This window comes from Sitodiplosis mosellana, unplaced genomic scaffold (assembly GCF_009176505.1).
Source record: "Sitodiplosis mosellana isolate CC-2019 unplaced genomic scaffold, AAFC_SMos_1.0 Smas_scaffold_6197, whole genome shotgun sequence".
Taxonomy (NCBI): Eukaryota; Metazoa; Arthropoda; class Insecta; order Diptera; family Cecidomyiidae; genus Sitodiplosis; species Sitodiplosis mosellana.
Window position 1 is genome coordinate 5,438,097 of NW_022601438.1, and position 11,328 is coordinate 5,449,424.

At 36.6% G+C, this 11,328-nt stretch overlaps 1 protein-coding gene across 1 annotated transcript; it reads right to left on the reverse strand.

Annotated features, from left to right (window-relative positions):
• Positions 1 to 5,203: 5,203 nt before the first annotated feature.
• Positions 5,204 to 6,766, reverse strand: LOC129577155 (neuropeptides capa receptor-like). Its single transcript, XM_055463709.1, has 2 exons — positions 6,607 to 6,766; positions 5,204 to 6,496 (listed from the first exon to the last, which is right to left on the reverse strand). Exon 2 carries the CDS (start codon positions 6,482 to 6,484, stop codon positions 5,333 to 5,335), a length of 1,152 nt encoding a protein of 383 aa, XP_055319684.1. The 5' UTR covers positions 6,485 to 6,496; positions 6,607 to 6,766; the 3' UTR covers positions 5,204 to 5,332.
• Between the last annotated feature and the right edge of the window lie 4,562 nt (positions 6,767 to 11,328).

An 11,328-nucleotide genomic window follows, 5' to 3' on the forward strand; every position in this document is an offset into this window, starting at 1 on the left:
TGATGACTGTCTTCAACAAAGTGGTAGGACAGATGAAGTACTACAACTTTGCCCAGAGCATAAATTCGTTATCTCTTATCAGTTGCGCGAAACACCGCGAAAAACGTAAGATATCTCTTATGTTATTATTATAATTATTATTTTATTGACACCGCAAAATACTGGCTGAATAATAGGTAACATAGTGATGTAGTACAGAGGTTTTTGTATAGGGTCTTTTTTTAAGTTCATGAAAACAGCCACACGTAAGAACATCAACTAAAACTGTCTGAACATGTTTTTCCGCGCTCAATGCCAAATTCGGCCGAAATTTTCCACATTTGCAAGTATTTACTTTATTATCATAAATTCTTTACAGGAAGAACTACAATAACAAAGGTCTAAATAAAAATATATCGTCTATATAAACTTTCGAATGATGGAAACTTTTGAATTAATTTCTATTTTTTTAATACGATTTTGGTCGGTTTAAATTAGAGAATAAACAATTGCTAGACACACAGCACAACAATATATTAATAGATACAGTACGCTTGAGTACATATTTGCGTGTGTATATTCTATGAGCAAAACAAAAATAAAATTCCACAAAGCATCCCATTCTATATTGAACAAATATTTTGGAGGTAGATTCATCAAAATATTTATGTTGCCAGAAACGGCAAAGGATTTTGTTTGTCCAATTCTTTTCGATTTAGTATAAAAGGCAGTTGAATCTGAGACATAATCACCAGTTAGTTGACTTCTTCTGAAACAATCAGTTTAAAGAAAACAAAACCACTAATCACGATGAAATTCATTGTATTCTTCGCAATTCTATTAATTGTAGCTGCCATTTACGCTGCTCCATCTCCACAGCTTGAGGGTCTTACTGATACTGTTGGTGATTTGGCTGGAGGTGAATCTAGTGGTCCGTCCGGTGCATCTAGTAATTCTGATAAATCTGGTAGTTTGCCTGTTGGAATGCTTCGTAAAAAACGTCAATTGCCGACAGACGCTCTTGAACCGATTACTAAAAACTTAAGTACATCGCAAAAGTAATTGTACGCTTAAAGAAAAAATTCAATATATCCCAATAAATCCTCTTTTTGTTAAATTTACCAGAACTTTACAAATTGTAGAACAATCAGATTGAATATTAAATTGTCAGTCTTTGCAGCAAACTGAAACTTGGCCTTTCATTTCATTTTTTACGCTTTTCAGAACAGAAAAAACCACTAGATATTTTGGCGGTGACATACAACGTTTTCGAAAAATGCAACGAAATTCGTCGTGGTTAGTTATTTCAATTTTTTTAAATTCTCAACAGAATGCGTCGCACAGAAAGCACTTGTGCAGCTGTTTACACATCGGACCTTTTCGCATACACATCGTCCGTTCATCGTGTTTCTTATGTGCCGAACGCTCTCTAGCAATTCATTCCATCACTGTAGCCATGCTTCGTACGGAACTCGGCTTTGAGCGTTCGGCGCATACATACACACATACACGCGCGTGTCTGTGTACTGACTTCGTTTGTATGAAACACGATGAACGATGATGTGTATGCGAAAAAGTCCGATGTGCAAACAGAACGGCTGCACAACTGCTTTCTGTGCGACAGATTTTGTTGAGTTGATTGTTTCAGGAGAAATTGAAAATCTGGTGATTGTGCCTTAGATTCAACTACCCTTTGAACAAAAAAAATCCTTTGCCATTTCTGGCAACGTGCAACAAATGCTTTGATGATTTTGCTTAGCCTATTATACATTTATTCAATATTGGATGGAATATTTTTAGAAATGTTATTATTGTTGTAGTTCGTCAGTTCTAAGTTGTTTCGTAATGATGTTTTCTCCATTTCCAACAAAAGTTTCAATTAATATTAGCTTTTCAGTCGATGACAACTGATTCAGGGCAACGGTTTGTTCGTAGCATAACAACATCCTATTCTATAGATTTGTTTGACCATCATATTAGTGTGCAAATCAATGCGAGTTATGGTTGCGTTAGTTGAAACATTGCTGTTTTTGTAAACTCCTGATATTTGTTTCTCTCGATATAATAATTTGTATTTAAAGAGAATATCAACATAGTCATAGAGGCTATCAAATCTAACCAGTGCGCCAATGTTTGCATATTTTAATATTGAATGTCATCGAAAAGTCAGTTTACATTACCTCCTGGCGAGTGGAACGTGTATGCCTATAAATTCAATAAACTGCTTCCCCTCCACATTTTCCCCTACCATTTTTTCAATAAACAAACTATATGAAAGTTGTATGGACTCGCTAGGTGCCGCCACAAGTACTACTTTTTTTAATCATTGTCTCACTGATCGACCAAATGGAATTGAATATTCTTTTCTATGGCTGGGTCGCATGACGCAAAACAATTTGAATGTTCTAACTTCAGCACTGAAGCGATAAAATCCGTGTGCATGCGCTTGAACAATTAAATCCAACCGCTAAAACCGATGTCAAAATGAGGAAATCATATTTTGACAATGGGTTTGAATATTGTTGGAATTCATTTGCAATATAATGAGCATGCCAAAGAGACACTCATCGCAAACCGAATGAATCACTCATATTTGCTGTGAATTCATTTGGCCGATAAACGGCTTGTTTAACGATCTGACTTTTTGGATTGGTTCTTTTTCGCTTGCTTGCCTTCTGCATACGAAATGCTCTTAATCTCACATAAGTGATCGTTTCCCGTTCATTTTTATGGAATCAAGTTCGTTTCCAAGAAGTTTTGGTAGACCCGTTCGTTTTGACATTTTTGAAATGTTATTCAAAAACAATCGGTTGAAGTGTGTGTGTGTGTCTCTCTTGCGCATCCATTCCACGAAAAGCCGCTTGAATGTTAGCAAACACATTACGTAGTCTTGATGTCTTTATTTCTGGTGAATCCTGCATTTTTAATTCTCGTTGCGTTCGAACGGTCGAGTGCAAACGGTGCAATCAAATCGAAATGTTTGGTAATCGTTGTTATAAAGCATTTGTATGTATCAATTCGTTTTTCTGGTTAATCGATTGTAAAAAAGGCAAAGTACCTTTGCCGTAAAGTGTTTGGCAAACAGTATAAGAATGCACGGAGAAAAACAAGCAACGGGAAGTTTTTTGTTTTAATTTTGCGCGATGAACGGATAAGTTGGATAATTGCGGAAAAAAAAACAACGGCAAAACTGTTTGACACCTACACACCATATTTAACTGATTATTCATATTAATGGCCGTACTTTTCGCTCTGATTGTCGCATACGTCTCTCTTTCGCCCTTTCTTTCTTTGTACAACATTCAGTTGGTGTTCTTTTGTTTCAGTTTGTTGTTCCTACTTCTTTTCCACCGAGTTTATAGTTTTTTCTCCTCTTGTCTTCTTTCCGTATATAATTGCGCTTTTGCTTACACCACCAATGCCGGAATGAACATATAAAAACACCAACGGAGAATGCCGCAAACGATTGAGCGCCATGTAAAAAGTATATGCACAGAGAGAGAGAGAAGGAGAGCGAGAGTGTATTGGCCAGAATCGAACGGGATAACAATGACTCAATAAATTCTTTAAATCGCAAAACTTGATAAATGCACTTACGAAATAATTAAGAAAGAGCAAACCACTTTCGGCATACGGCCTCGGCCATACCATACCGTTGGCCATGCTATTTTTCCCCCCGTTGCACACCGTTTCGTTTGCATTCGGTCGAAATTCAGGGAAGAACAGATTGTGTGCCATGATAAATGAAAGGCGGTGGCTGCATTTCATGTCAAATGACAAACATGAAGCAGAGAAAAAAATATTCACATTTTTTACTGGGTGCAACCGCAAGGAATAAACTTTTTCTCAAACACAACGCTTCCATAGTTGTCACAAAAATGAGCTGCTGCTGTTGTTGTTGCTGTTGTTGCCTTAATCGCAGCTTAAAAACCACAAAGAAATTGTTTAAGTGTGTCGTGTCTACGCTACAACCATTTAAAATGCCGATTTTCATTTTAATAAATTTGCTTTGTTCATTTTATACTACCACGGATAGTCAGAGATGTGTTCTGTTTACAAAAAAAAAAACGTTTATCGCTCGCGGCTCAATAGGCATAAATCACAAATATTTACGGAAATATACACAATTCCAAAATGATTGAATTGCAGTTGATTACGCGCACACAACAAACAGTAATCAATTTTATTGTAATATCTACATGTACACGTACATTGAACAGGCAATTGTGATTTACTTATGAAAAATCGAAAATTTAAACTAAAGAATTACTCTGCATTTATTTTTGTGTACTGAGCATAATGAAAGTGAAATCGATTGGAGAATAATGCGATATTTCAACTTTTCCCAACAATTGATGTGCTCTATCTTGTGTAATTGAATATCTTTCTCCATTGCCTATTTCGAATAACTCAACTCCTTTTCTGTCAAAAAATGAAAATGTATAAAAAAAATCTAAAATTTCGATTTTTTTTCTGAATTTATATTAAAAAATGTCTAAATTCTGGGTTAGAGATAAAAAATTTAAGAAGAGAATATTTTTGGTCCAATAATAAAAATATTATGTGATAATATCAATACTTGCCTTATGTATTTTCTTATTCCATACAGTTGCTTTCAGCTAACGGATTTCAGCAGAAAAAATTTCACTATTCATTCACTTTCCTATTTTTTGGAGTGTAAATCTATAAATTATTTGTTCGAATTGGATTTCAGCCTGAAAAAAACCTGACGCGATTTGAAATATAAACGGGAACCAGAAGTAGTTTGAAACGCTTGATCGAGCAAATCGATACGAAGAAACTTGATTAGCTTTAATAGTTTGCCACTTTAAAATTTCCATTCAACAGTGTTACCGTTTGACCATTTCAAAACTTTACCAGAGAAAAATGAGAAAGAAATGAAGAAAATGGATGCCGCCATCGGGTACTAATCAATAAAATTCTGTTGTTTCTTTCTCGATTTTGCATGGTCGTAAATCGATGGTGTAATAACCTAAGCTGTTGAAACGGTGCAAATGATTTTCTCTAGAAAACTGTCAATTTGCGTATGATTTTTTTATAACTGATTCGGTTATTAGGCCGGGCTATCAAATATTATATTCACTTGAAAGTCGTGAATACATTTTCATGTCATTATTTAATTGATGTGGAATAATTCATCGAAAAATATCTTATTAACAAAAGTCCGTTAAATCAGGTAAGGTATGAATTAAAAAATGCTTGGTCACTTGTTCATGTATTTTCTTTTTTATTATTCTTCTTCTGAAAATCGAAATTTTCAGCAACAACAACAACAACAATAACAAAAGATGCGAAAAATTAATTGTAATTCAATTCAATGGGCCCGAATATTTTATGTGACTGATGCTTTCCCAGTATCGTGTTCGCAACAAAATGTGCGTCGAAATGCGGCCCGATAGCGATGCGACATGACATTATAAATGATCGGGTTGATTGTACAGGATAAATAGTAAAAAACGCCGGCAATTGTGAACAGCATTTCGTTGATCTCATAGTAATTACTCCAATCTCGACCGTAAACAAACACTAAACGTTGCGCATGGAACGGTGCCCAGCTAATGAAAAATGTGATAACAATGGCAACAAGCATACGAACAATTTTCTTTTTTGCACGTAACTGTTTGGTTTTGGTATCGTCTTTGGCGCATGCACTGAATTGTCCATTGTTATGGTTTTCTTCGCGCATATTCAGTTTCGTTGCAATTTGATGATACATGATGATCAGCACCGTTAGTGGTATGATAAAAAACACGAGTGTTGATATTTCATAGAGTCCCTTGAAATTAGAGTTGAGTGTACAAACGGCTGATTCGGGCATATTTGGTCCGTCGGGCGGTGGATAACGAAGGTATCGTATGTGACGATAGTAGGCAACCGGTGCTGCGCTGATTAAGCTAAATATCCAAATCACTGCAATCACATACAGGACACGACGCAAACTTGCTATTACGTACGACGAAAATGGATGACAAATGGCCAAATACCGTTCCACCGAGAATGCCACGATTGTCAATACCGATGCATACGAACATGCATCCGAAAAGAGTGAACGAATTTTGCAAAAACTCAAATCGAACGGCCACGGATATTGATGCCAAAACATGTATATTTCAAACGGCAACCCGAGCAACATGTACAGCAAATCTGCAATGGCCAAATTGAATAGATAGTAATTGGTGCTGGTGTGTAGCTCGCGATTTCTGATGATAATAATGCAAACGGTTATATTTCCAATCAATCCAGCCAGCAAAATGAATGTGTAGGCAATAGTGGCTGGAATTGCGATTGACAAGTTCCCAACTCTATCACCACGTTGATATAGTAGATATTCCTCTTCGGTACAATTGAACAGCGTTAAATTGGTCGGTTCATCACATCGTTCTTCTATCGGCAGCATTACGGTTTTATTCAGTGAATAAATTGGACTGTCACCACTTGCACACTTTTCCACGTTGTCCAAACACAACGAATCAACACCATGCATTGTGCACCGTCTCTGCAAAAAACAAAATGTACACACAAGTTTTTTTTTCTTCACCTTTCACAATCTTCTTCTTTGCAAATCAAGAATAGTTAATATGAATGATAAAAAACTATGTGATTTACCTTTTGTTCGTAATTGTTTCAGTTGAAAATCGAAATATTGCCTTTTCAGATGAATCATTTGCTTTTAAGCAAATTATTATTATTCCTCCAGCCACTGGAAAACCACACTCATCAGTTCGACACTCGTGAGTTTGACATTTGTATCGCAAGTTAAATGAATACGAAATATTATTTGACAGCTCTCATTTCGTTGGTGTCGGTGTGTTGGTTGTGTGCGATTTGGTTTTTTTTTTTGTTCATTCGTTCATCGTTCGTTCATTGTTTCTCCGTTTCTCTTTCCCGTAGCTCACAAGTGTGCTCGCGTATGAACGCTTTAATGAGAATGACATTTTTGCACAATATTAATTTCGATTTGTTTGCTGTAAACAGATGCATTCATTGTGCCGTTCATTTGGAACGAATTATCGGCACATGGCTGTGTGCCGATGCATTTATGCAAAGCGGTCATTCACTCAATGACACATTTTATGATAAATTCACTGCAAAAATCCACCTTTTCCAGTAAGTATATCGACCATTTGATAAATGTTTGGAAAATATGTTGGATTTTAATAACGCCCGAAAATGTATTAAAATGGTTTAGATTAATGTTCTAGCGCCGTTTGAAATAATGCAAAATTAAAGCGTTGAATGAACGACGAATATAAATAATATTCCATAGGAATGGTGTGTGTGTGTGTGTGTGTGTGTTGGTGAAGAAAGTGCAAACGATGTTAATGCTCGTTCAATTTGTTGGTTTCTTTTGAATCACGATAGGAAGAGACTACGAGAGACGCGACAGACAGAGGAATCATGGCATGGCGTAGAAGAAAGATGCAAACAACAAGAAAAATTACCTAACAAGCACATTCATTGAAATGCAATTAATTTCGCATTCGGAAATGCGGTGTGTGTGTGTGTGTGTGTGTGCATGGTGCACGGTACACGGTGCAAAAAAACGTGCGTTTCGATCACGGCAAATCCACTCAAAAATATAATGGCCCCAAGTTATGAATAACAAATAAACGATGTCTCATCCGATGTTTGTGTGTTGACCATACCGGAGGCATCGTGCGCACTATGCACAAGCACCTCTCTTTGTGTGTGTGTGTGTTTGTGTGTTGTGTGAATAATTTGCCTTGCCGATTGTTTTGTGTTGCCTTGCGCGAGTTAATCACAAGCTGTTGGTGCTGCAGCAACCACATTCAAACAATAACTTCTGTGATAATGGCTTTTGGTTGCAGCAATATTGAATAGTTTATTCGTTTCGCGTTTTGCTCATTTGAACGTAGAAAAAAAGACGTGAAGATTTATCGAATGTTACCGGCCATAAATTATTCGGACAAAAGGCTTGAAAATTCTAGCTAACACCTCGAAAGAATCGAACAGAAAATTAAATTCACGAAGCCACACGGTCGGCAACGGAAGAATGGAAAAGACAAAATAGAAAAATCCAAAGTGTGATTTTCTTTCTATTGACACAATATTAGCACCAGACATCGGATCGGATGAATGGCCATTTAAACGCTTCGAGCACTCTTTTTTTCTTGCACACACACAGACACACACACACACAACTTCAAGTAAGTGGAAGTCTTCAACGGGATAATATTGTTTGGTCGGGTTTTTGGTGGAATTGAAGTTCACCAAGGAATTAAGTAATTTTCGCTTAACTTTACAAAATGGGCAGAAAAAGAGGGAGAGCAAAAGCAAAGACGGTTTGAAAATAACTTTTGCATTAATTGCTTCGCTAATGCCTTCAGGTGGTGGTTGTGTAAATAAGGCGGGCGCACGTTAAATGTCTGCCTGCCTATCCTATCATTGTCCAATCTATTCCATTTATCCTCTCTTCATCCATAAATATTAAATTTAATAAATTTTTACTCTTTTGTGCGAACGCACAAGCGCGCGCCGGTGCGCTCGAGATGCATACGATGGGTCTTCACTTTTATTTGTTGTTGTTAATCCTCTTTGGTTTTTATTCATTTTTCGCGACTATTTTCCTCCGTTCGACTGAATCCATTCGATAGGCATATAATTTATGGATTATTTGCTTAAAGCGCGCATATACGAAAGCAGACAGAAAAATCGCGACTTAAGAAGAAAAAAACTGTTCATTTACAAATTAGTCAGAATAACAAAAAATACTATGTTCCATAGCATTTTGAGGGGAGAGAGAGAGAGAGAGAGAGAGAGAATGGAAAAAAGTGATTGCTTTGGCTTTGTATTTACGTTCTTATTATGGTGCCAAAATGAAAATTATGAGCTTGTCGCTTGATGATGCATTGATATCTTTCAGTTTGTTGTGTTCAAGAACCAGCATACACACATTACACATGCATGAAATGACATGCAAATTGAGAAACGTGGGTACGAAAATGCGTAACAAATGGCTTTTCGAAGAAAGAAAAAAGTCCAACGGAAAAAAAGCCGTGACATAACTGCATAGTTGAGAAATGTACTGTGCATTCAACGCATAATTCGATTAAAATGCTGAAACATACATTTGTACATTTTTTTTTCTCTCGGCAGCCACATGACAAACAAACGAAATAAGCAGCAAAAAACGTTTAGAACATTTGCAAATCGCAATTGAAACTACATTATTATTCATAAAACTCGAAAGAATGTTGCACGAAATATTTGTCAAAATACGGATTCATGTCGTTGGCCAAGTGTGCGCATAAATATGACAAAAACAGTTGAAATCGGTGTTGTTTTAAAGGCGGTTTCAAATTAGTTTTGCTGCAGACTGTGTTTCTTGGCCAAAATTCCATTATGTTCAATGTGGAATTCGTGCATTGCATACACACATCGATGTAAACCGACTAGTAAATGACTCAGATTGTCTGGCAAGACAAGATTTGAAATGAAACACCAAATTAAAAGAGTTTCAATAACAATTGGCGTACTTGGACGCTACATAGCCGAGTAACGTAGAGAGAGAGAGAGAGAGAGATAGAGAGAGAGAGAAAAATGAAATGAACTGGAATACGATTGACTTTTTGATGGCAAGGCGCGCGTATACACATGTAATTTATTATCCATTAATTTACTTGTTTTTAACTTTATGGGATATATGTTTTTTGTTTACAGCTTTTAAAGTTCATTGCTAAATCAACAAAATGCGCCATTAAGTACGTACAAATGAATTGAAGATCGTGGACGGCAACAGGATTAAAATACACTATGAAATGGGAATAGGCAAACAAGGGATGCGAAGACTTAGGCATTTTTGTTATTCTTTCAGTTTTAAAATGCGAATCGTATGCCTTTCGTATGAATTAGCAGAGTCTCACTGCAGTTCGCATGGAGTTTATTGTGTCAGCCAATTTCATCTTTCATTCACCTTCACTTTTTTCTCGTCATTATTCATTCGATCAAGTTTTTTTCTGTGCTAACTTTTACTTTTCACCACTCTTCTAACCATTTATAAATGCAATTTGCCGGAAAGCTGCTTTCAGTTTGATTACATAGATTTCGAGTTTAATAAAATGACTCTGTTAAGCGTGTATCAGACATATACATTATCCATGGCTGCAATAATCACTGTAGTCACAATGCTTTGAATCGAATACCGAGTCTAGACTTTGTTGTCTTTAATTATTTCGCTTGCGTTGCAATCGCACGGCGACAAAATGGAATTAAGTAAATTTATTTCTTCGTTTATTGCCGCCGAAGAAAGAACAAACGAATAAACTGGATGAAAACTCGGGCAAATTGTGTTGCAAAAGCATGAACTGAATCGAAACGAATTTTTATGCAGCTCTTAAAAATGTTCTCTATTTATCTCTTTTTTATATGCTAATAACTTCTTGAATCCCGGCCGGAATTCTACGAAGTGTCTTCGCTTGAAGACAGATTTGCTGTGCCTCTCGAATCGGGGATTCTCAAACACAACTAAAACGTGAAGCCAAGCTACAAACTATTAAACTCAGTTTTGAATTGGTGATAAGTCCGGTGGGAGTCGTGAACTTTGTTTGATGTATTAAATCGAGAAACAAAAATAGACACACCATATTAATAACCGTAATTTCAGAGTAATAAATTAAAAAATAAAGTATTTTTTTGTTCATCATGTTGGAATAGTGAAAATACATTGTTTTCATTTTATTAAAGGATGTCAGCAACACACATACATGTGTGCACTATATATTTAGTGGTCGGGTGCACAGCGTCAGAAACAAGTGCCATCGCATGGATAGAGCGCAGTGTAGATAGGAGCAAGAGTTTCAATGACCGCTCGCGGTGTGTTCTCCATCAATATAGAATCCAGATCGCATACGTATTTTTGCGTGGTTTTCACATTTAAAACCAATATTTAGCCAGAGCGTTTGGAGTTTCGGTCACGAGAAAAAAAAAGTTGATGCAAACGAGTGAATCGTTTTTCATCGACAGACTCTCGATCGTACACTCGATCACTTCACTGGCCCGTTTTATCGCTGGAAAATTTATGATCGTTCATCGTTTTGATGCGTGGCTATGGGTTCACTTTCAATTTCAACGCGTTTTTCTTTGGTCGCTTTCCTCGCATCCATTATTAACGTCGTCGTCGTCGTCGTCGTCTCTGTCAGTGATGTTGGTCAAGTTTTACGTTTGAGAAAATATTTCAAATAGGAAAATTTGCGATGAGTATCTACTGCTGTTCATTGCGCTTGATGTGGCAACAAATTGAACGATAGCGACATTGACCCTGGCTTCAGCTTTGGAACGTGAACAAGTTTTATCTTTTCGATGGGAACC

Bases quoted from the DNA above. Each gene is read 5' to 3' on its own strand.
- LOC129577155 (XM_055463709.1), bottom strand. From the start codon at position 6,484: ATGCATGGTGTTGATTCGTTGTGTTTGGACAACGTGGAAAAGTGTGCA.